Source organism: Panulirus ornatus, chromosome 62 (assembly GCF_036320965.1).
Source record: "Panulirus ornatus isolate Po-2019 chromosome 62, ASM3632096v1, whole genome shotgun sequence".
NCBI classification, from domain to species: Eukaryota; Metazoa; Arthropoda; class Malacostraca; order Decapoda; family Palinuridae; genus Panulirus; species Panulirus ornatus.
Genome location: NC_092285.1, coordinates 5,427,046 through 5,454,196, shown reverse-complemented (window position 1 = coordinate 5,454,196; position 27,151 = coordinate 5,427,046). Strand labels below are relative to the sequence as shown.

At 41.2% G+C, this 27,151-nt stretch overlaps 2 protein-coding genes across 4 annotated transcripts in view; one reads left to right on the top strand and one right to left on the bottom strand.

The window, feature by feature from the left end:
- LOC139745709 (uncharacterized) overlaps positions 1 to 27,151 on the top strand; it is a 509,563-nt gene that overhangs the window by 18,800 nt on the left and 463,612 nt on the right. The gene's annotated exons all lie outside the window — the stretch shown is intronic.
- LOC139767562 (uncharacterized) lies at positions 5 to 15,379 on the bottom strand. 2 transcript variants are annotated; one of them, XM_071696989.1, is made up of 2 exons: positions 15,289 to 15,379; positions 5 to 2,143 (listed from the first exon to the last, which is right to left on the bottom strand). In XM_071696989.1, exon 2 carries the CDS (start codon positions 2,096 to 2,098, stop codon positions 1,073 to 1,075), a length of 1,026 nt encoding a protein of 341 aa, XP_071553090.1. In that variant the 5' UTR covers positions 2,099 to 2,143; positions 15,289 to 15,379; the 3' UTR covers positions 5 to 1,072. The 2 variants fall into 2 exon arrangements, with proteins under 2 accessions (XP_071553090.1, XP_071553091.1); XM_071696990.1 differs by lacking the exon at positions 15,289 to 15,379 and adding an exon at positions 14,936 to 15,033.

Below are 27,151 nucleotides of genomic sequence, written 5' to 3'. Positions count from 1 at the left end.
AACATTTGTGGAAAAGCTTTTATTTGTAGTGGTATTCAACAGTAGTTGATTTGTTCATGTATATCAGCTGTTTCATTGTACTTTGTCCTATGCCAAATTTTATATTGAGGAAACATTTTAGAAGTTTGCTTCCTTAACATATTTTCCAAAAACTAGATTGTAATTACCTAAATCCCCACATGTAGCACATTACAACATGCTGCTATACAGAAGTAAATATTTCTGGGAATGAATGTTGAGCAAAATAGCAGTTTGTTAGTTACAACCTTTCGTAATATCACTTTGCACAAGTAAATATTTCTGGAGATATCCTACTGTTAACACAACCACATTCATCATGACTTATTTCTCCTCATACTTTGCACAAGAAAATTTTTTGTTAGGTTCACTGGTTCACCTTTCCACAATAGATTCTTACATTCATAATACAGTGTCTAGAAGTGTTTCTCAAATGGCAGGTTGCTACCCTTCTTGGAGTCATGAGGAAGTTTCCAGGGGGTCACGTGCACTGAGATAAAATATTTTTGCACTAGAGCAAGACTAAACCCCATATGAACATATATGCAAAAGCAGCATCAGATGACTCAAATTCCAGACTTTTTTTTGTGTCTATCCCTGTGATAGTTATAGGCAAAAATATATCTTCATGCCTCTCTTTGTCCATACCTGTGAGGATAATAGGATATTGCAGGGAACAAAGACCCAGAAGCATGGAATTTCGGGCAAATCTGGTTGAGAAACACTGGTCTAGAATGGTGATGATAATATTTCAGGAGTAGCCTGAACACTGATTATTCTAGAAAGCTCCAGTACTTACACTAATGGGAACTCTGTACGAGAGACAAGGGTGCTTCGGGTGAAATATGAGATAAATGGAAAGCTCCAGTACTGACACTAATGGGAATGCTGTATAGCAACAAGGGAGCTTCAGATGAAGTATGAGATAAACAAGTAAATACTACAAATAAATTAGAGATCACATCCCAACATTTTCACATCAGCATACACAAACAAATGTCTCACTACATTACACTTATTTGAAAAGTTTCCAATGCTGATTGCATTCAAACTTTTACACACTACCATGCACAGGTAGATGTTGTCGAAGTTGAGTTTTCCGCAAAAATAGTTTCCCACATTGATCACATCCAAACTTTTTTACACCACCATGCACAAGCAAATGTTGCTGAAGGTTACTTTTCTGCAAAAACAGTTTTCCACATTCATTGCATCCAAACTTTTTCACACCACCATGCACAAACATGTGTTTTTGAAGATTAGTTTTCCGCAAGAACAATTTCCCACATTCAGTGCACTTGAAATTTCTCACACCACTGTGTATCAACAAATGTTCTTTAAGGTGACTTTTTAGGAAAAATAGTTTCCCACATTCATCACATCCAAATTTTTTCACACAACTATGCACAAGTAAATGTCGCTGAAGACTACCTTTCCGCACAAACAGTTTCCCACATTCATCACATTCAAACTTTTTTGCATCGCTGTGAACAGACAGATGTTCATTAAGCTGACTTTTCCGCACAAACAATTTACCACATTCTTCACACTTAAATTTTTTCACACCACTGTGAACAGAAGAATGTCTATGAAGATCACCTTTCTGCACAAAAAGTTTCCCACATATATTACACCCAAACCTTCTCACACCACTATGCACAAGCAAATGTTTCTTAAGATAACCTTTCTTCAAAAACAATTTCCCACATTCATCACACACAAACTTTTTCACATCACTATGCCCAAGCAAATGTGTCTTGAGACCATCGTTATGATGAAACAGTTTCCCACATTCATTACATCCAAACTTTTTCACACCACTGTGCACAATCGAATGTCGTTTAACATGACCTTTATGCATAAACAGTTTCCCACATTGATCACATGAGAATTTTTTTACTTGGCTTAAATTTTCTGCATCTCTCTGAAGATTTTGTGTGTGTGAAAACATTGTTCCACTTTCAGTGCTACCAGTCTTTTCCTGATCATTGTGCAAAAGTTTATGGTTCTGGAGTTCATTCTCCTGTGAAGAGAATTCCCTACATGTCTCATCTGGAAACATTTCCTCTCCATTAGACATTGTTCAGTTTCTTCTCTGCTCTTGAGATCCAACCTCATTCATTACCTGAAATGAGGGAGTTGTCTTTAGAATGCATCCCTACAATATGTCACTATGCAAACTAACAACCACTGAGGAATACATGACATATCGGAATTAACTGACGAAACTGGAAAAACTGCATGGTCAGGATTGTCAGGAATATAGTAATTTCACCATGTATAAAAACATTCCCAGCATAATTACATGTGTTACTTTACAGTGTGCTGAACACGACTCCTTTACCATTCATGTAGTAATCAGTATCAGGATGCTGAGGACAGCTGCTTTATCATATACTGCAAAAGCACACATTGACACCATCCTTATAGTGCTATTCATGCATATAAACCCCTAAATAAATAATTTCTAGGTTTTCACCTACTTCAGAACTTTTCTACTTTTTATAAGGGCACATTAAATTTCTTCCTACAAAAGATACACACACACACACACACATATTTTTTTTTTTTTTGCTTTGTCGCTGTCTCCCGCGTTTGCAAGGTAGCGCAAGGAAACAGACGAAAGAAATGGCCCAACCCACCCCCATACACATGTATATACATACGTCCACACACGCAAATATACATACCTACACAGCTTTCCATGGTTTACCCCAGACGCTTCACATGCCCTGATTCAATCCACTGACAGCACGTCAACCCCGGTATACCACATCGATCCAATTCACTCTATTCCTTGCCCTCCTTTCACCCTCCTGTATGTTCAGGCCCTGATCACACAAAATCTTTTTCACTCCATCTTTCCACCTCCAATTTGGTCTCCCACCTCTCCGCGTTCCCTCCACCTCCGACACATATATCCTCTTGGTCAATCTTTCCTCACTCATTCTCTCCATGTTCCCAAACCATTTCAAAACACCCTCTTCTGCTCTCTCAACCACGCTCTTTTTATTTCCACACATCTCTCTTACCCTTACGTTACTTACTTGATCAAACCACCTCACACCACACATTGTCCTCAAACATCTCATTTCCAGCACATCCATCCTCCTGCGCACAACTCTATCCATAGCCCACGCCTCGCAACCATACAACATTGTTGGAACCACTATTCCTTCAAACATACCCATTTTTGCTTTCCGAGATAATGTTCTCACCTTCCACACATTCTTCAAGGCTCCCAGGATTTTCGCCCCCTTCCCCACCCTATGATCCACTTCCGCTTCCATGGTTCCATCCGCTGCCAGATCCACTCCCAGATATGTAAAACACTTTACTTCCTCCAGTTTTTCTCCATTCAAACTTACCTCCCAATTGACATGACCCTCAACCCTACTGTATCTAATGACCTTGCTCTTATTCACATTTACTCTTAACTTTCTTCTTTCACACACTTTACCAAACTCAGTCACCAGCTTCTGCAGTTTCTCACATGAATCAGCCACCAGCGCTGTATCATCAGGGAACAACAACTGACACTTCCCAAGCTCTCTCATCCCCAACAGACTTCATACTTGCCCCTCTTTCCAAAACTCTTACATTCACCTCCCTAACAACCCCATCCATAAACAAATTAAACAACCATGGAGACATCACACACCCCTGCCACAAACCTACATTCACTGAGAACCAATCACTTTCCTCTCTTCCTACACGTACACATGCCTTACATCCTCGATAAAAACTTTTCACTGCTTCTAACAACTTGCCTCCCACACCATATATTCTTAATACCTTCCACAGAGCATCTCTATCAACTCTATCATATGCCTTCTCCAGATCCATAAATGCTACATACAAATCCATTTGCTTTTCTAAGTATTTCTCACATACATTCTTCAAAGCAAACACCTGATCCACACATCCTCTACCACTTCTGAAACCACACTGCTCTTCCCCAATCTGATGCTCTGTACATGCCTTCACCCTCTCAATCAATACCCTCCCATATAATTTACCAGGAATACTCAACAAACTTATACCTCTGTAATTTGAGCACTCACTCTTATCCCCTTTGCCTTTGTACAATGGCACTATGCACGCATTCCGCCAATCCTCAGGCACCTCACCATGAGTCATACATACATTAAATAACCTTACCAACCAGTCAATAATACTGTCACCCCCTTTTTTAATAAATTCCACTGCAATACCATCCAAACCTGCTGCCTTGCCGGCTTTCATCTTCCGCAAAGCTTTTACTACCTCTTCTCTGTTTACCAAATCATTTTCCCTAACCCTCTCACTTTGCACACCACCTCGACCAAAACACCCTATATCTGCCACTCTATCATCAAACACATTCAACAAACCTTCAAAATACTCACTCCATCTCCTTCTCACATCCCCACTACTTGTTATCACCTCTCCATTTGCGCCCTTCACTGAAGTTCCCATTTGCTCCCTTGTCTTACGCACTTTATTTACCTCCTTTCAGAACATCTTTTTATTCTCCCTTAAATTTAATGATACTCTCTCACCCCAACTCTCATTTGCCCTCTTTTTCACCTCTTGCACCTTTCTCTTGACCTCCTGTCTCTTTCTTTTATACATCTCCCACTCAGTTGCATTTTTTCCCTGCAAAAATCATCCAAATGCCTCTCTCTTCTCTTTCACTAATAATCTTACTTCTTCATCCCACCACTCACTACCCTTTCTAATCAACCCACCTCCCACTCTTCTCATGCCACAAGCATCTTTTGCGCAATCCATCACTGATTCCCTAAATACATCCCATTCCTCCCCCACTCCCCTTACTTCCATTGTTCTCACCTTTTTCCATTCTGTACTCAGTCTCTCCTGGTACTTCCTCACACAAGTCTACTTCCCAAGCTCACTTACTCTCACCACCCTCTTCACCCCAACATTCACTCTTCTTTTCTGAAAACCCATACAAATCTTCACCTTAGCCTCCACAAGATAATGATCAGACATCCCTCCAGTTGCACCTCTCAGCACATTAACATCCAAAAGTCTCTCTTTCGCACGCCTGTCAATTAACATGTAATCCAATAACGCTCTCTGGCCATCTCTCCTACTTATATACGTATACTTATGTATATCTCGCTTTTTAAACCAGGTATTCCCAATCACCAGTCCTTTTTCAGCACATAAATCTACAAGCTCTTCACCATTTCCATTTACAACACTGAACACCCCATGTATACCAATTATTCCCTCAACTGCCACATTACTCACCTTTGCATTCAAATCACCCATCACTATAATCTGGTCTCGTGCATCAAAACCACTAACACACTCATTCAGCTGCTCCCAAAACACTTGCCTCTCATGATCTTTCTTCTCATGCCCAGGTGCATATGCACCAATAAATACCCATCTCTCTCCATCAACTTTCAGTTTTACCCATATTAATCGAGAATTTACTTTCTTACATTCTATCACATACTCCCACAACTCCTGTTTCAGGAGTACTGCTACTCCTTCCCTTGCTCTTATCCTCTCACTAACCCCTGACTTTACTCCCAAGACATTCCCAAACCACTCTTCCCCTTTACCCTTGAGCTTCGTTTCACTCAGAGCCAAAACTCCCCTTTACCCTTGAGCTTCGTTTCACTCAGAGCCAAAACATCCAGGTTCCTTTCCTCAAACATACTACCTATCTCTCCTTTTTTCACATCTTAGTTACATCCACACACATTAAGACACCCCAGTCTGAGCCTTCGAGGAGGATGAGCACTCCCCACGTGACACACACACACATATATATATATATATATATATATATATATATTTTTTTTTTATTATACTTTGTCGCTGTCTCCCGCGTTTGCGAGGTAGCGCAAGGAAACAGACAAAAGAAATGGCCCAACCCCCCCCCATACACATGTATATACATACGTCCACACACGCAAATATAAATACCTACACAGCTTTCCATGGTTTACCCCAGACGCTTCACATGCCTTGATTCAATCCACTGACAGCACGTCAATCCCGGTATACCACATCGCTCCAATTCACTCTATTCCTTGCCCTCCTTTCACCCTCCTGCATGTTCAGGCCCCGATCACACAAAATCTTTTTCACTCCATCTTTCCACCTCCAGTTTGGTCTCCCTCTTCTCCTCGTTCCCTCCACCTCCGACACATATATCCTCTTGGTCAATCTTTCCTCACTCATTCTCTCCATGTGCCCAAACCACTTCAAAACACCCTCCTCTGCTCTCTCAACCACGCTCTTTTTATTTCCACACATCTCTCTTACCCTTACGTTACTTACTCGATCAAACCACCTCACACCACATATTGTCCTCAAACATCTCATTTCCAGCACATCCATCCTCCTGCGCACAACTCTATCCATAGCCCACGCTTCGCAACCATACAATGGGAAATATATATATATATATATATATATATATATTCTTTATTATACTTAATCGCCATCTCCCGCATCACTGAGGTAGCATAAGGAAACAGATGAGGAATGACCCAACCCACCCACATATACATGTATATACAAAACACCTACATGCATATATACATACATATACATTGGGATTGGGTGACTGAGAATACCTGGTTTAAAGAGAGAGATAAACATAAGCATACATATGTAAGTAGGAGAGATGGCCAGAGAGCATTACTGGATTATGTGTTGACTGATAGGTGTGTGAAAGAGAGACTTCTGGATGTTCATGTACTGAGAGGTGCAATTGGAGGGATGTCTGATCATTATCTTGTGGAGGCGAAGGTGAAGATTTGTAGAGGTTTTCAGAAAAGAAGAGAGAATGTTGGGGTGAAGAGAGTGATGAGAGCAAGTGAGCTTGGGAAGGAGACTTGTGTGAGGAAGTACCAGGAGAGACTGAGTGCTGAGTGGAAAAGGGTGAGAACAAAGGACATAAGGGGAGTGGGGAAGGAATGGGATGTAATTAGGGAAGCAGTGATGGCATGCACAAAAGATGCTTGTGGCATGAGAAGGGTGGGAGGTGGGCAGATTAGAAAGGGTAGTGAGTGGTGGGATGAAGGAGTAAGATTATTTGAGAAAGAGAAGAGAGAGGTATTTGGAAGACTTTTGCAGGGAAATAGTGCAAATGATTAGGAGGTGCATAAAAGAAAGAGGCGGGAGGTCAAGAGAAAGGTGCAATAGGTGAAAAAGAGGGCAAATGAGAGTTGGAGTGAATATCATTAAATTTTAGGGAGAATGAAAGGATGTTTTGGAAGGAGGTAAATAAAGTCCATAAGACAAGAGAACAAATGGAAGTGAAAGGGGCTAATGGGGAGGTAATAACAAGTAGTGGTGATGTGAGAAGGAGATGGAGTGAGTATTTTGAAGGTTTGTTGAATGTGTTTGATGATAGAGTGGTAGATATAGGGTGTTTTGGTTGAGGTGGTGTGCGAAGTGAGTAGGTTAGGGAGAATAATTTGGTAAACACAGAAGAGGTAGTGAAAGCTTTGCAGAAGATGAAAGCCGGCAAGGCAGCGGGATTGGATGGTATTGCAATGGAATTTATTACAAAAGGGGGTGACTGTGTTGTTGACTGGTTGGTTGGTAAGGATATTTAATGTATGTATGACTCATGGTGAGGAGCCTGAGGATTGGCCGAATGCATGCATAGTGCCATTGTACAAAGGCAAAGGGGATAAAGATGATTGCTCAAATTACAGAGGTATAAGTTTGTTGAGTATTCCTGGGAAATTATATGGGAGGGTATTGATTGAGAGGGTGAAAGCATGTACAGAGCATCAGATTGGGGAAGAGCAGTGTGGTTTCAGAAGTGGTAGAGGATGTGTAGATCAGGTGTTTGCTCTGAAGCATGTATGTGAGAAATACTTTGAAAAGCAAATGGATCTGTATGTAGCATTTATGGATCTGGAGAAAGCATATGATAGAGTTGATATAGATGCTCTGTGGAAGGTATTAAGAATATATGGTGTGGGAGGAAAGTTGCTAGAAACAGTGAACAGTTTTTATCGAGGATGTCTCCATGGTTGTTAAATTTGTTTATGGATGGGGTTGTTAGGGAGGTGAATGCAAGAGTTTTGGAGAGAGGGGCAAGTATGCAGTCTGTTGTGGATGAGAGGGCTTGGGAAGTGACTTAGTTGTTGTTCGCTGATGATACAGCGCTGGTGGCTGATTTGGGTGAGAAACTGCAGAAGCTAGTGACTGAGTTTGGTAAAGAGTGTGAAAGAAGAAAGCTGAGAGTAAATGTGAATAAGAGCAAAGTTATTAGGTACAGTAGGATTGAGGGACAAGTCAATTGGGAGGTAAGTTTGAATGGAGAAAAACTGGAGGAAGTGAAGTGTTTTAGATATCTGAGAGTGGATTTGGCAGCACATGGATGCATGGAAGCAGAAGTGAGTCACAGGGTGGGGAGGGGGCAAAAGTTCTGGGAGCGATGAAAAATGTGTGGAAGGCGAGAACATTATCTTGTAAAGCAAAAATGGGTATGCTTGAAGGAATAGTGGTTCCAATGATGTTATATGGTTGAGAGGCGTGGGCTATAGACAGAGTTGTGCGGAGGAGGATGGATGTGAAGGAAATGAGATGTTTGAGGACAATATGTGGTGTGAGGTGGTTTGATCGAGTAAGTAATGAAAGGGTAAGAGAGATGTGTGGTAATAAAAAGAGTGTGGTTGAGAGAGCAGTAGAGGGTGTATTGAAAGGTTTTGGTCTCATGGAGAGAATGAGTGAGGAAAGATTGACAAGGAGGATATATGTATCAAAGGTGGAGGGAACAAGAAGTGGGAGACCAAATTGAGCTGGAAACATGGAGTGAAAAAGATTTTGAGCGATCGGGGCCTGAACATGCAGGAGGGTGAAAGGCGTGCAAGGAATAGAGTGAATTGGAACAATGTGGTATACCAGGGTCAACGTGCTGTCAATGGATTGAACCAGGGCATGTGAAGCATCTGGGATAAACCATGGAAAGTTTTGTGGCGCCTGGATGTGGAGAGGGAGCAGTGGTTTCGGTGCATTATACATGACAGGTAGAGATTGAGTGTGAACGAATGTGGCCTTTGTTGTCTTTTCCTAGTGCTACCTCGTGCGCATGCGGGGAAGAAAGTTGTTATTTCATGTGTGGCAGAGTGGCGACAGGAATGAGTAAAGGCAGCAAGTGTGAATTATGTACATGTATATATATGTATATGTCTGTGTGTGTATATATATATGTATACGTTGAAATGTATCGGTATGTATATGTGTGTATATATGTATATGTTATCCCTGGGGATAGGGGAGAAAGAATACTTCCCACGTATTCCCTGCGTGTCGTAGAAGGCGACTAAAAGGGAAGGGAACGGGGGGCTGGAAATCCTCCCCTCTCATTTTTTTTTTTAATTTTCCAAAAGAAGGAACAGAGAAGGGGGCCAGGTGAGGATATTCCTTGATAGGTCCAGTCCTCTGTTCTTAACGCTACCTCGCTAATGCGGGAAATGGCGAATAGTATGAAAGAAGAAAGAAAGATATGTATATGTATGTATATGTGTGTATATACATGTGTATGTGGGTGGGTTGGGCCATTCTTTCATCTGTTTCCTTGCGTTACCTCGCTAATGTGGGAGACTGTGACAAAGTATGATAAAAATAAAAAATAAAAAAATATATTTCAACGTATACATACATATACGTACACAGACATATATACATATGTTCACATCCATCCATGCTGCCTTCATCCATTCCTGTTGCCACCTCGCCACACATGAAATAGCATCCCCACCACCACCACCAGCGAGGTAGTGCCAGGAAAAGACAAAAAGGCCACATTTGTTCACACTCAATCTCTAGCTGTCATGTGTAATGCATCGAAACTACAGCTCCCTTTCCATGGTTTACCCCATACGCTTCACATGCTCTGGTTCCCTCCATTGATAGCACATCGACCCCAGTATACCACATCCTTCCAGTTCACTCTATTCCTTGCATGCCTTTCACCCTCCTGTATGTTCAGACCCCGATCGCTCAAAATCTTCATCATTCCACCCTTCCACCCCTCTAATTTGGTCTCCTGCTTCTCCTTGTTCCCTCCATCTCTGACAAATATATCCTCTTTGTCAATCTTTTCTCACTTATTCTCTCCATGTGTCCAAACCATTTCAACACACCCTCTTCTGCTCTCTCATCCACACTTTTTATTACCACACATCTCTCTTACCCTTTCATTGCTTACGCGATCAAACCTCCTCACACCACATATTGTCCTCAAACATTTCATTTCCAACACATCCACCCTCTCCCACACAACCCTATCTATAGCCCATGCCTCACAACCAAATAACATTGTTGGAACCACTGTTCCTTCAAACATACCCATTTTTGCTCTCCGAGTTAACGTTCTTGCCTTCCACACATTCTTCAACACTCCCAGAACCTTTGCCCCCTCCCCTACCCTGTGACTCACTTCCGCTTCCATTGTTTTACTCCCAGATATCTAAAACACTTCACTTCTCCAGTTTTTCTCCATTTAAACTTACCTCCCAATCAACTTCTCCCTCAACCCTACTGAACCTAGTAACCTTGCTCATATTCACATTTACTCTCAACTTTCTTCTTTCACACACACTTTACCAAACTCAGTCACCAACTTCTGCAGTTTCTCACACAAATCAGCCACAAGTGCTGTATCATCAGCGTACAACAATTGACTCAACTTCCCAAGCCCTCTCATCCACGACAGACTGCACACTTACCCCTCTCTCCAAAACTCTTGTATTCACATCCTTAACAACCCCATCCATAAACAAATTAAACAACCGTGGAGACATCACACACCCCTGCCGCAAACCGACATTCAATGGGAACCAATCACTTTCCTCTCTTCCTCCTCGTACACATGCCTTATATCCTTGGTACAAAATTTTCACCGCTTCTGGCAACTCACCTCCCACATCATATACCCTTAAGACCTTCCACAAAGCATCTCTATCTAGTCTATCAAATGCCTTCTCCAGATCCATAAATGCTACATACAAATCCATCTACTTTTCTTTCATCTGTTTTTCAAAGTATTTCTCACATACATTCTTCAAAGCAAACACCTGATCCACACATCCTCTTCCACTTCTGAAACTACACTGCTCTTCCCCAATCTGATGCTCTGTACATGCTTTCATCCTCTCAACCAATACCCTCCCATATGATTTCCCAGGAATACTCAACAAACTTATATGCCTTTGTAATTTGAGCACTCATCTTTATCCCCTTTACCTTTGTACAATGGCACTATGCATGCATTCTGCCAATCCTCAGGCACTTCACCATGATCCATACATACATTGAATATTCAGCCTGAGCCTTCAGGGGGGATGAGCACTTCCACTTGCCTCCTCCTTCTATTTCATCTTTTAGAATGTGAAATCCAAAAGAAGGGGTTTCCAGTCCCCTTCTCACACCCCATTAAGTCACCTTCTTCAACATGCTGGGGATACAGAGATAGAGTTCTTTCTTTCCTATGCCAACATCAGTCTGCCAGATGTCAGTTGATAATCACAGGCAGTGACAGCAGTGCTTCATCGTGAAAGTAACTACTATTTTTGACTACGTAATCTGTCTTTTTGCCCGCTCATCAAAACTAATTTTGAATACTGAGTGATTGTTATGTAAGACTAGTGTAGTGTTTAGGAGATACATTATGAGCTGCAGAGCATGATTCAAAGCATTGCAGTTTATTCTATAGTATGAGATAATGTAACAGAGATGAGGGTTATAAACATCGGGAGACATGTGGTGTTAATAAAACATATAAAAACTCAAGAAAACACTTGAAAACATTTCTTGACCTAACTAGCAATTGAGACTGAGCTTAGTGTTCAATATTCTTTTCAAAATACATAGGTTACACTCATAATTGAGCATTGCAACTGCTGCCAACCAAATGCAACAAACAAACACACCAAGTGGTCAGTCATGCCTCCACTAAACATTTCTGTTTCTCTATTCCATGCAATCCCTTGCTCTAGATAAATTCAATGTTCTGTATTTCAGTTGTATCTTACCTATTAGGGGAGTTTAGGTGAAGTTTTCATAATTTCTGTTTATTTCTACAAGTGTTTTACCTACTTTTATATTAACCTTAAACTTTCCCAGATACATAGCCCTTTATTATGGTCAAATCTGAAGTTTCTCAGCAAGATGTAATACTTTGAGTTAAGTTCTGCAACTATTATGGTATTCTCTAGACACCATACAAGCATCACGGACACTGCTCATTATCCAAAGCTGGTTTTAAAGAAAGGGTAAATGGATACATTAACAGACATCAAGGTAAGGTGATTTGTCATAGGTTCTGTCTATTTTTATTTTACAAGTGTTTCACATACTTCACTGTGATTAACTCCACATTTTCCTTGATATTCATAACCCTCCCATACTACACAATGATACCCCAAATAGCATCAACGATTCTTGTTTTATTCTCTAAACATTACAAGACCATTGTTGAAGAAAACCATTTGAAATCCATTACTAATTTTGATGGTATCCCTAAACACCAAAATACAGCTCATTTACAGGAATACAGGAGGACTGCAGTGGGGCCACTGAAATACACCTGTAATAGAACTAATAATAACTTTGTTCTAGACTCAGAACACAAGAGCAACTGACACAATGGTAGCTCTGGTTGATGACATATGTTTTAGAGCTTTATGACAGAAGTAAGTTACAGATGATAACAAGTTATATTGGTAATAATAATAGCTTCCTACTTCATTCTATGCTCAGAACACACAGTTAGCACAGGAGTAAGTAACACATGCTTAAGTTAGCCTGTAACTTCAATTACTTTTTGAGGTCATCAAAAGCCTCATCTGTTCCTTCACTGATGAGTAGCACTGTACCACTTGAAGTTATTGGTCCAAAAATCAAATGAGACACTTGAACACTGCCATTAATATCATCACATAAAGACCAGGTGTACTGACTATGTTAATAGCTAACATCAAAGACAGCAAAAATATACCAAAGTGTCTCAGTTCACTCCCAACCTCCTTTTGGTGTAGGGTTGGTTAAAATGAAGTCCAGTTGAGCAAAACACCTTGGCAAGATGTTAATGTCTTAAGTTTGCTTATTTTACTTTAAAGTACATCTATTCCAAATATTACACATACAAAAACAGACATATAGCTCTACAGATAACTTTGTGCGAGAAAAAATCTGAGCCATGAAAATTTACTGATGCTTTTATCAACCTTAACGCTCTCGATTTTTTTCTTGTATTGATCTTACTTACTTTAAAACACTGCAAGGCCTGTACAGTAGAAGAGCTTGTCTTTTGAATAAGCATTATAAAAATGCAAAAGGTTGTTCTCACTATGTTTCAGCTTACCCCCATGCTTTCAACCGTTTCAACCCATCTCACAATATGCTATATTTCTTTGTATTCCTGTATCTAAGCTGCATTTATGTGTTTAACCATTTGACGCAAGGGTAAATTGGTAATATTACAACTTATTTGATGAAATATGTAACAGTAGGGAGAAATTGTAAGTTAAAAGTGATTCACTCATAGAAATGAGTAGAAACTATTAAAACCTCATTTTCTTTCCCTATTGGATAATTAATATCTTATACTAACAAAACACTGGTCATCTTTCTTTAGCCACTCTGATTGCATTCTGTTGGAGGATGTAAATACTGTCAATAAACTTAGGACAACGCGAAAGCCTTGCATGGCTATTAGGTCCAGTATTGATTCTTGTGTGCAATGTTAGTGTTCAGAGAATAAAATAACCATTGCAGAACACAATTTGGAGCATTATATCTTAATGAACAAAAATGAATAAGATTACAGTATTATATAATGGAAATTGTATCTTTAAAGTACATGTAGGTAACATACCTTATTAAGAATCAAGAGGAGTGTTATAAACCTCATCTAACCCCACCAGCATTCAAGATTTATCTTAACTTTATAACATTAAGTCATGGTATACTGTACCAGTAGCATCCATGATCGAGCACCACTAACATGCCATATCAACAATGAGATCACAAAGCAAGCAGCTATGTGACCTACATATTTAATATTCATGTTTCTCCTATCTTTTCAACTGCTGAGTGAGTTTTCACTGGTTCTAGTGATGTTTTAAAAGAGTGTCTTGCCTAATTCAATAAGAACAAGCCCCACTTTTTCCCTGATATACATAACCATTGTTGCCTTATTCAAAACAGTTTAATAAAATTTAGTGATTTAAGTTATCCCCACATCGGTATTATATTCTCTATAAACACTAAACTCCATTGCAAAACAAAACCACTCAGTATTCAAAGGTGATAATGATTTGGAGCTAAAATGGTAGACCTTCGGACGCCATAACATTCCCTTTTTTCCTATTAATACTGAAAATAAGGCTATTATATTTTCTTTATTTTGCCCCTTTTGTACTCCATATTTCCCTCAAATCATCATAATCCTCCAAATTCTCGAGAACACGTACCACTGTCGAAGCAACCCAGACCAGTACTCACCATCAAGCCTGTTGGAACAAAAGTCGCCCTTTCCTCACCCTGAATCCTGTCTGGACAAACGTCACCCTTACCTCACCCTCAGTCCTGTCAGAACAAACGCTACCCATAACTCACCCAGAATTCCGTCAGGACAAACTTCACCCTCAAAGCTGTCAGGGCAAATGCAGCCCTTATTTCAACTTAAAGCCTATCAGGACAACCGTTGCCCTTATCTAACCCTCAAGCCTGTCAAGGTAACCTCACCCCTAATCCTGTCAAGAGAAACGTCGCCCTTTCCTTACCCACGAACCTATCCGATAAATCACTCTTACCTCACCCTTAACCTTGTCAGGGCAAACGTCACCCTTATCACTCTCTATCCTGTCAGGGCAAACGTCGCCCTTATCTCACCCTCAGGCCTATCCAACAAACGTCACCTTACCTTAACCTCAAGCCTGTCAGGACAAACGTCACCCTTAACACTCTCAACCCAGCCATGACGCTGGCGCATGCTCCCTCAGGCATAAACCTCCCTATGTGGTGTCCCACCCTACATATGAAATCTTTTTTGGGATAAACATCGACCTGGATTCCTTCCTGTACATTCTAACCTCCGTGGCAACTCATCCCGAAAGGCGACTGTCCTCTGTGACACAAATAAACATTTCCGGTAGTCGTCTCTACTTTTTATATCACTAATAATTCAACTCCCTTCCAAATACATGCTTCTATAGTCTCTCTAACTTCAGCCAGTGACGAATTAACCCCAAAAAGAGAACTTAAGTCGACACATACCGGAAATGGTGGCTTCCTGGTGAGCAGCTGAGTCGGCGTCCGTGATCAGCTGGGTCGACGTTCTTTGTTTACAGTAATTAATACGTAAACAAAGAAATAGGAGGATACGGGTGTAAATAATTTTTTATGGGTTACGGTGTACAAAAATTATCTTCTTAACGCAATGATAATTTGTAGAATAGAATTTCAGATAGATCGATAGTAGGTTGATTTTATATGAATTTGTCATGAGGTGAAGTTGCTATACCCATTTTGATAGGGTGGATTATTGAATATATCGGCTACGGTATCCAAAAATTATCTAAATGAACAGTAATGATATATACATTTAAGACATAATCGTATGTTTGTATATTTATGTAATGAAGTGAACTACACACCCCTATTTAATAGCCTAAATAATTATTTTCTGGGACACGGCGTACAAAAATTATCTTAAACGATAATAGCCTAAATACTTATGGGATACGGCGAACAAAAATTATCAACACAATGATAATCTATATTATAGTATATGAGATAATCATTCGTATATTAAATGTATATGTATTTATGTCATGAGATGAAATACCTGTCATTCCCTTCGATAGCCAAGGTAATCTATGGGCTACGGCATACAAAAATTTTCCGAGCACAATAATGATACATATTTTAGTATTAAAGATATAGATACACATTGATTTTGTATTTTGTCATTAGGTGAAGCAGCCAACCCCTTTCATATCACAGTGATAAGAGCTACTCCATTTCATATATATATATATATATATATATATATATATATATATATATATATATATATATATATATATATTTTTTTTTTTTTTTTTTTTTTTATACCTCGTCGCTGTCTCCCGCGGTTGCGAGGTAGCGCAAGGAAACAGACGAAAGAAATGGCCCAACCCCCCCCCATACACATGTACATACACACGTCCACACACGCAAATATACATACCTACACAGCTTTCCATGGTTTACCCCGGACGCTTCACATGCCTTGATTCAATCCACTGACAGCACGTCAACCCCTGTATACCACATCGCTCCAATTCACTCTATTCCTTGCCCTCCTTTCACCCTCCTGCATGTTCAGGCCCCGATCACACAAAATCCTTTTCACTCCATCTTTCCACCTCCAATTTGGTCTCCCTCTTCTCCTCGTTCCCTCCACCTCCGACACATATATCCTCTTGGTCAATCTTTCCTCACTCATTCTCTCCATGTGCCCAAACCATTTCAAAACACCCTCTTCTGCTCTCTCAACCACGCTCTTTTTATTTCCACACATCTCTCTTACCCTTACGTTACTTACTCGATCAGACTAGTTTAAAAAGCGAGATATACATAAGTATACGTATGTAAGTAGGAGAGATGGCGAGAGAGCGTTATTGGATTACGTGTTAATTGACAGGCCCGCGAAAGAGAGACTTGTGGATGTTAATGTGCTGAGAGGTGCAACTGGAGGGATGTCTGATCATTATCTTGTGGAGGCTAAGGTGAAGATTTGTATGGGTTTTCAGAAAAGAAGAGTGAATGTTGGGGTGAAGAGGGTGGTGAGAGTAAGTGAGCTTGGGAAGGAGACTTGTGTTAGGAAGTACCAGGAGAGACTGAGTACAGAATGGAAAAACGTGAGAACAATGGAAGTAAGGGGAGTGGGGGAGGAATGGGACGTATTTAGGGAATCAGTGATGGATTGCGCAAAAGATGCTTGTGGCATGAGAAGAGTGGGAGGTGGGTTGATTAGAAAGGGTAGTGAGTGGTGGGATGAAGAAGTAAGATTATTAGTGAAAGAGAAGAGAGGCATTTGGACAATTTTTGCAGGGAAAAAATGCAGTTGAGTGGGAGATGTATAAAAGAAAGAGACAGGAGGTCAAGAGAAAGGTGCAAGAGGTGAAAAAGAGGGCAAATGAGAGTTGGGGTGAGAGAGTATCATTAAATTTTAGGGAGAATAAAAAGATGTTCTGGAAGGAGGTAAATAAAGTGCGTAAGACAAGGGAGCAAATGGGAACTTCAGTGAAGGGCGCAAATGGGGAGGTGATAACAAGTAGTGGTGATGTGAGAAGGAGATGGAGTGAGTATTTTGAAGGTTTGTTGAATGTGTTTCATGATAGAGTGGCAGAGAGAGGGTGTTTTGGTTGAGGTGGTGTGCAAAGTGAGAGGGTTAGGGAGAATGATTTGGTAAACAGAGAAGAGGTAGTAAAAGCTTTGCGGAAGATGAAAGCCGGCAAGGCAGCAGGTTTGGATGGTATTGCAGTGGAATTTATTAAAAAAGTGGGTGACTGTATTATTGACTGGTTGGTAAGGTTATTTAATGTATGTATGACTCATGGTGAGGTGCCTGAGGATTGGTGGAATGCGTGCATAGTGCCATTGTACAAAGGCAAAGGGGATAAGAGTGAGTGCTCAAATTACAGAGGTATAAGTTTGTTGAGTATTCCTGGTAAATTATATGGGAGGGTATTGATTGAGAGGGTGAAGGCGTATACAGAGCATCAGATTGGGGAAGAGCAGTGTGGTTTCAGAAGTGGTAGAGGATGTGTGGATCAGGAGTTTGCTTTGAAGAATGTATATGAGAAATACTTAGAAAAGCAAATGGATATGTATGTAGCATTTATGGATCTGGAGAAGGCATATGATAGAGTTGATAGAGATGCTCTGTGGAAGGTATTAAGAATATATGGTGTGGGAGGCAAGTTGTTAGAGGCAGTGAAAAGTTTTTATCGAGGATGTAAGGCATGTGTACGTGTAGGAAGAGAGGAAAGTGATTGGTTCTCAGTGAATGTAGGTTTGCGGCAGGGATGTGTGATGTCTCCATGGTTGTTTAATTTGTTTATGGATGGGGTTGTTAGGGAGGTAAATGCAAGAGTTTTGGAAAGAGGGGCAAGTATGAAGTCTGTTGGGGATGAGAGAGCTTGGGAAGTGAGTCAGTTGTTCGCTGATGATACAGCGCTGGTGGCTGATTCATGTGAGAAACTGCAGAAGCTGGTGACTGAGTTTGGTAAAGTGTGTGAAAGAAGAAAGTTAAGAGTAAATGTGAATAAGAGCAAGGTTATTAGGTACAGTAGGGTTGAGGGTCAAGTCAATTGGGAGGTAAGTTTGAATGGAGAAAAACTGGAGGAAGCAAAGTGTTTTAGATATCAGGGAGTGGATCTGGCAGCGGATGGAACCATGGAAGCGGAAGTGGATCATAGGGTGGGGGAGGGGGCGAAAATCCTGGGAGCCTTGAAGAATGTGTGGAAGTCGAGAACATTATCTCGGAAAGCAAAAATGGGTATGTTTGAAGGAATAGTGGTTCCAACAATGTTGTATGGTTGCAAGGCGTGGGCTATGGATAGAGTTGTGCGGAGGAGGATGGATGTGCTGGAAATGAGATGTTTGAGGACAGTGTGTGGTGTGAGGTGGTTTGATCGAGTAAGTAACTTAAGATTAAGAGAGATGTGTGGAAATAAAAAGAGCGTGGTTGAGAGAGCAGAAGAGGGTGTTTTGAAATGGTTTGGGCACATGGAGAGAATGAGTGAGGAAAGATTGACCAAGAGGATATATGTGTCGGAGGTGGAGGGAACGAGGAGAAGTGGGAGACCAAATTTTAGGTGGAAAGATGGAGTGAAAAAGATTTTGTGTGATCGGGGCCTGAACATGCAGGAGGGTGAAAGGAGGGCAAGGAATAGAGTGAATTGGATCGATGTGGTATACCTGGGTTGACGTGCTGTCAGTGGATTGAATCAGGGCATGTGAAGCGTCTGGGGTAAACCATGGAAAGCTGTGTAGGTATGTATATTTGCGTGTGTGGACGTATGTATATACATGTGTATGGGGGTGGGTTGGGCCATTTCTTTCATCTGTTTCCTTGCGCTACCTCGCAAACGCGGGAGACAGCGACAAAGAATATATATATATATATATATATATATATATATATATATATATATATATATATATATATATATATATATATATATATATATTGAGAGACTTTTGGATGTTAATGTGCTGAGAGGTGCAACTGGAGGGATGTCTGATCATTATCTTGTGGAGGCGAAGTTGAAGATTTGTATGGGTTTTCAGAAAAGAAGAGAGAATGATGGGGCGAAGAGGGTGGTGAGAGTAAGTGAGCTTGGGAAGGAGACTTGTGTGAGGAAGTACCAGGAGAGACTGAGTACAGAATGGAAAAAGGTGAGAACAAAGGAGGTAAGGGGAGTGGGGGAGGAATGGGATGGCTTGCGCAAAAGATGCTTGTGGCATGAGAAGCGTGGGAGGTGGGTTGATTAGAAAGGTGGGATAAAGAAGTAAGATTATTAGTGAAAGAGAAGAGAGAGGCATTTGGACGATTTTTGCAGGGAAAAAATGCAAATGAGTGGGAGATGTATAAAAAAAAAAGAGGCAGGAGGTCACGAGAAAGGTGCAGGAGGTGAAAAAGAGGGCAAATGAGAGTTGGGGTGAGAGAGTATCATTAAATTTTAGGGAGAATAAAAAGATATTCTGCAAGGAGGTAAATAAAGTGCGTAAGACAAGGGAACAAATGGGAACTTCAGTGAAGGGGGCTAATGGGGAGGTGATAACAAGTAGTGGTGATGTGAGAAGGAGATGGAGTGAGTATTTTGAAGGTTTGTTGAATGTGTTTGATGATAGAGTGGCAGATATAGGGTGTTTTGGTCGAGGTGGTGTGCAAAGTGAGAGGGTTAGGGAAAATGACTTGGTAAACAGATAAGAGGTAGTAAAAGCTTTACGAAAGATGAAAGCCGGCAAGTCAGCAGGTTTGGATGGTATTGCAGTGGAATTTATTAAAAAAGTGGGTGACTGTATTGTTAACTGGTTGGTAAGGTTTTTTACTGTATGTATGATTCATGGTGAGATGCCTGAGGATTGGCGGAATGCTTGCATAGTGCCATTGTACAAAAGCAAAGGGGATAAGAGTGAGTGCTCAAATTACAGAGGTATAAGTTTGTTGAGTATTCCTGGTAAATTATATGGGAGGGTATTGATTGAGAGGGTGAAGGCATGTACAGAGCATCAGACTGGGGAAGAGCAGTGTGGTTTCAGAAGTGGTAGAGGATGTGTGGATCAGGTGTTTGCTTTGAAGAATGTATGTGAGAAATACTTAGAAAAGCAAATGGATTTCTATGTAGCATTTATGGATCTGGAGAAGGCATATGATAGAGTTGATAGAGATGCTCTGTGGAAGGTACTAAGAATATATGGTGTGGGAGGCAAGTTGTTGGAAGCAGTGAAAAGTTTTTATCGAGGATGTAAGGCATGTGTACGTGTAGGAAGAGAGGAAAGTGATTGGTTCTCAGTGAAAGTAGGTTTGCGGCAGGGGTGTGGGATGTCTCCATGGTTGTTTAATTTGTTTATGGATGCGGTTGTTAGGGAGGTGAATGCAAGAGTTTTGGAAAGAGGGGCAAGTATGCAGTCTGTTGGGGATGAGAGAGCTTGGGAAGTGAGTCAGTTGTTGTTCGCTGATGATACAGCGCTGGTGGCTGATTCATGTGAGAAACTGCAGAAGCTGGTGACTGAGTTTGGTAAAGTGTGTGAAAGAAGAAAGTTAAGAGTAAATGTGAATAAGAGCAAGGTTATTAGGTACAGTAGGGTTGAGGGTCAAGTCAACTGGGAGACAAACTGGACGAAGTAAAGTGTTTTAGATATCTGGGAGTGGATCTGGCAGCGGATGGAACCATGGAAGCGGAAGTGAATCGTAGGGTGGGGGAGGGGGCGAAAATCCTGGGAGCCTTGAAGAATGTTTGGAAGTCGAGAACATTATCTTGGAAAGCAAAAATGGGTATGTTTGAAGGAATAGTGGTTCCAACGATGTTGTATGGTTGCGAGGCGTGGGCTATGGATAGAGTTGTGCGCAGGACGGTGGATGTGCTGGAAATGAGATGTTTGAGGACAATGTGTGGTGTGAGGTAGTTTGATCGAGTAAGTAATGTAAGGGTAAGAGAGATGTGTGGAAATAAAAAGAGCGTGGTTGAGAGAGCAGAAGAGGGTGTTTTGAAATGGTTTGGTCACATGGAGAGAATGAGTGAGGAAAGATTGTCCAAGAGGATATATGTGTCGGAGGTGGAGGGAACGAGGAGAAGAGGGAGACCAAATTGGAGGTGGAAAGATGGAGTGAAAAAGATTTTGAGTGATCGGGGCCTGAACATGCAGGAGGGTGAAAGGCGGGCAAGGAATAGAGTGAATTGGATCGATGTGGTATACCGGGGTCGACGTGCTGTCAGTGGATTGAGTCAGGGCATGTGAAGTGTCTGGGGTAAACCATGGAAAGTTGTGTGGGGCCTGGATGTTGAAAGGGAGCTGTGGTTTCGGGCATTATTACATGACAGCTAGAGACTGAGTGTGAACGAATGGGGCCGTTGTTGTCTTTTCCTAGCGCTACCTCGAACACATGAGGGGGAGGGGATGTTATTCCATGTGTGGCGAGGTGGCGATGGGAATAAATAAAGGCAGACAGTATGAATTATGTACATGTGTGTATATACGAATAAAGTGTATATGAACGCGCACCTTCATAGAACATACAAAGCTCCAACTGCCAGGATCGAACCTGGGACCCCTTGTGCAAGAGGCAGGCATGCTAACCGCTAGGCTAAGGGACTGTATAATAGGAAACAACTATTCGAAATACTAAGTACTCTACCCTTCGTCTCACAATGGTGAGCAACGGGGTCTATCGGTTGTTTCCGAACAGAACACATAGCCAGCTGATAGCGGTTTACCGAACCTGACTGTACAACGCGGAGTTATATGAATACGAATAAAGTGTATATGAACGCGCACCTTCATAGAACATACAAAGCTCCAACAGCCAGGATCGAACCTGGGACCCCTTGTGCAATAGGCAGGCATGCTAACCGCTAGACTAAGGGACTGTATAATAGGAAACAACTATTCGAAATACTAAGTACTCGAATACCCTTCGTCTCACAATGGTGAGCAACGGGGTCTATCGGTTGTTTCCGAACAGAACACATAGCCAGCTGATAGCGTTTTACCGAACCTGACTGTACAACGCGGAGTTATATGAATACGAATAAAGTGTATATGAACGCGCACAAGGGGTCCCAGGTTCGATCCTGGCTGTTGGAGCTTTGTATGTTATGTGTGTATATGTATATGTCTGTGTGTGTATATATATATGGGTACAGCGAGATGTATAGGTATGTATATTTGCGTGTGTGGACGTGTGTGTGTGTGCATGTGTGTGGGGTTGGGCCATTTCTTTCGTCTGTTTCCTTGCGCTACCTCGCAAACGCGGAAGACAGCGACAAAGCAAAATAAATAAGTAAATATATATATATATATATATATATATATATATATATATATATATATATATATATATATATATATATATATATATATTTTTTTTTTTTTTTTTTTTCTTGCTTTGTCGCTGTCTCCAGCGTTTGCGAGGTAGCGCAAGGAAACAGACGAAAGAAATGGCCCAACCCACCTCCATACACATGTATATACATACGTCCACACACGCAAATATACATACCTACACAGCTTTCTATGGTTTACCCCAGACGCTTCACATGCCCTGATTCAACCCACTGACAGCACGTCAACCCCGGTATACCACATCGATCCAATTCACTCTATTCCTTGCCCTCCTTTCACCCTCCTGCATGTTCAGGCCCCGATCACACAAAATCTTTTTCACTCCATCTTTCCACCTCCAATTTGGTCTCCCACTTCTCCTCGTTCCCTCCACCTCCGACACATATATCCTCTTGGTCAATCTTTCCTCACTCATTCTCTCCATGTGCCCAAATCATTTCAAAACACCCTCTTCTGCTCTCTCAACTACGCTCTTTTTATTTCCACACATCTCTCTTACCCTCACGTTACTTACTCGATCAAACCACCTCACACCACACATTGTCCTCAAACATCTCATTTCCAGCACATCCATCCTCCTGCGCACAACTCTATCCATAGCCCACGCCTCGCAACCATACAACATTGTTGGAACCACTATTCCTTCAAACATACCCATTTTTGCTTTCCGAGATAATGTTCTCGACTTCCACACATTCTTCAAGGCTCCCAGGATTTTCGCCCCCTCCCCCACCCTATGATCCACTTCCGCTTCCATGGTTCCATCCGCTGCCAGATCCACTCCCAGATATCTAAAACACTTTACTTCCTCCAGTTTTTCTCCATTCAAACTTACCTCCCAATTGACTTGACCCTCAACCTTACTGTACCTAATAACCTTGCTCTTATTCACATTTACTCTTAACTTTCTTCTTTCACACACTTTACCAAACTCAGTCACCAGCTTCTGCAGTTTCTCACATGAATCAGCCACCAGCGCTGTATCATCAGCGAACAACAACTGACTCACTTCCCAAGCTCTCTCATCCACAACAGACTTCATATTTGCCCCTCTTTCCAAAACTCTTGCACTCACCTCCCTAACAACCCCATCCATAAACAAATTAAACAACCATGGAGACATCACACACCCCTGCCGCAAACCTACATTCACTGAGAACCAGTCACTTTCCTCTCTTCCTACACGTACACATGCCTTACATCCTCGATAAAAACTTTTCACTGCTTCTAACAACTTGCCTCCCACACCATATATTCTTAACACCTTCCACGGAGCATCTCTATAAACTCTTATCATATGCCTTCTCCAGATCCATAAATGCTACATACAAATCCATTTGCTTTTCTAAGTATTTCTCACATACATTCTTCAAAGCAAACACCTGATCCACACATCCTCTACCACTTCTGAAACCACACTGCTCTTCCCCAATCTGATGCTCTGTACATGCCTTCACCCTCTCAATCAATACCCTCCCATGTAATTTACCAGGAATACTCAACAAACTTATACCTCTGTAATTTGAGCACTCACTCTTATCTCCTTTTCCTTTGTACAATGGCACTATGCACGCATTCCGCCAATCCTCAGGCACCTCACCATGAATCATACATACATTAAATAACCTTACCAACCAGTCACCAATACAGTCATCCCTTTTTTAATAAATTCCACTGCAATACCATCCAAACCTGCTGACTTGCCGGCTTTCATCTTCCGCAAAGCTTTTACTACCTCTTCTCTGTTTACCAAATCAGTTTCCCTAACCCTCTCACTTTGCATACCACCTCGACCAAAACACCCTATATCTGCCAGTCTATCATCAAACACATTCAACAAACCTTCAAAATACTCACTCCATCTCCTTCTCACATCACCACTACTTGTTATCACCTCCCCATTAGCGCCTTCACTGAAGTTCCCATTTGCTCCCTTGTCTTACGCACTTTATTTACCTCCTTCCAGAACATCTTTTTATTGTCCCTAAAATTTAATGATACTTTCTCACCCCAACTCTCATTTGCCCTCTTTTTCGCCTCTTGCACCTTTCTCTTGACCTCCTGTCTCTTTCTTTTATATATCTCCCACTCAATACCTTTTTTTTTCCCCTGCAAAAGTCGTCCAAATGCCTCTCTCTTCTCTTTCACTAATCATCTTACTTCTTCATCCCACTACTCACTACCCTTTCTAATCAACCCACCTCCCACGCTTCTCATGCCACAAGCATCTTTTGCGCAATCCATCACTGATTCCCTAAATACATTCCATTCCTCCCCCACTCCCCTTACTTCCATTGTTCTCACCTTTTTCCATTCTGTACTCAGTCTCTCCTGGTACTTCCTCACACAAGTCTCCTTCCCAAGCTCACTTACTCTCACCACCCTCTTCACCCCAACATTCACTCTTCTTTTCTGAAACCCATACAAATCTTCACCTTCGCCTCCACAAGATAATGATCAGACATCCCTCCAGTTGCACCTCTCAGCACATTAACATCCAAAAGTCTCTCTTTCGCGCGCCTGTCAATTAACATGTAATCCAATAACGCTCTCTGGCCATCTCTCCTACTTACATACGTATACTTATGTATATCTCGCTTTTTAAACCAGGTATTCCCAATCACCAGCCCTTTTTCAGCACATAAATTTACAAGCTCTTCACCATTTCCATTTACAACACTGAACACCCGATGTATACCAATTATTCCCTCAACTGCCACATTACTCACCTTTGCATTCAAAACACCCATCACTATATATGTATATATATATATATATATATATATATATATATATATATATATATATATATATATATATATATATATATCCCTGGGGATAGGGGATTAAGAATACTTCCCACGTATTCCCTGCGTGTCGTAGAAGGCGACTAAAAGGGGAGGGAGCGGGGGGCTGGAAATCCTCCCCTCTCTTTTTCTTTTTTTTTTTTTTTCAAAAGAAGGAACAGAGAATTGGGCCAGGTGAGGGTATTCCCTCAAAGGCCCGGTCCTCTGTTCTTGATGCTACCTCGCTAATGCGGGAAATGGCGAATAGTTTGAAAGAAAAAAAAAATATATATATATATATATATATATATATATATATATATATATATATATATATATATATATATATTATATATATATATATATATATATATATATATATATATATATATATATATATATATATATATTTTTTTTTTTTTTTTTTTTTTTTTTTTGCCGATGTCTCCCGCGTTTGCGAGGTAGCGCAAGGAAACAGACGAAAGAAATGGCCCAACCCACCCCCATGCACATGTATATACATACGTCCACACACGCAAATATACATACCTACACAGCTTTACATGGTTTACCCCAGACTCTTCACATGCCCTGATTCAACCCACTGACAGCACGTCAACCCCGGTATACCACATCGATCCAATTCACTCTATTCCTAGCCCTCCTTTCACCCTCCTGCATGTTCAGGCCCCGATCACACAAAATCTTTTTCACTCCATCTTTCCACCTCCAATTTGGTCTCCCACTTCTCCTCGTTCCCTCCACCTCCGACACATATATCCTCTTGGTCAATCTTTCCTCACTCATTCTCTCCATGTGCCCAAACCATTTCAAAACACCCTCTTCTGCTCTCTCAACCACGCTCTTTTTATTTCCACACATCTCTTTTACCCTTACGTTACTTTCTCGATCAAACCACCTCACACCACACATTGTCCTCAAACATCTCATTTCCAGCACATCCATCCTCCTGCGCACAACTCTATCCATAGCCCACGCCTCGCAACCATACAACATTGTTGGAACCACTATTCCTTCAAACATACCCATTTTTGCTTTCCGAGATAATGCTCTCGACTTCCACACATTCTTCAAGGCTCCCAGAATTTTCGCCCCCTCCCCCACCCTATGATCCACTTCCGCTTCCATGGTTCCATCCGCTGCCAGATCCACTCCCAGATATCTAAAACACTTTACTTCCTCCAGTTTTTCTCCATTCAAACTTACCTCCCAATTGACTTGACCCTCAACCCTACTTTACCTAATAACCTTGCTCTTATTCACACTTACTCTTAACTTTCTTCTTTCACACACTTTACCAAACTCAGTCACCAGCTTCTGCAGTTTCTCACATGAATCAGCCACCAGCGCTGTATCATCAGCGAACGACTGACTCACTTCCCAAGCTCTCTCATCCACAACAGACTTCATACTTGGCCCTCTTTCCAAAACTCTTGCATTCACCTCCCTAACAACCGCATCCATAAACAAATTAAACAACCATGGAGACATCACACACCCCTGCCGCAAACCTACATTCACTGAGAACCAATCACTTTCCTCTCTTCCTACACGTACACATGCCTTACATCCTCGATAAAAACTTTTCACTGCTTCTAACAACTTGCCTCCCACACCATATATTCTTAATACCTTCCACAGAGCATCTCTATCAACTATCATATGCCTTCTCCAGATCCATAAATGCTACATACAAATCCATTTGCTTTTCT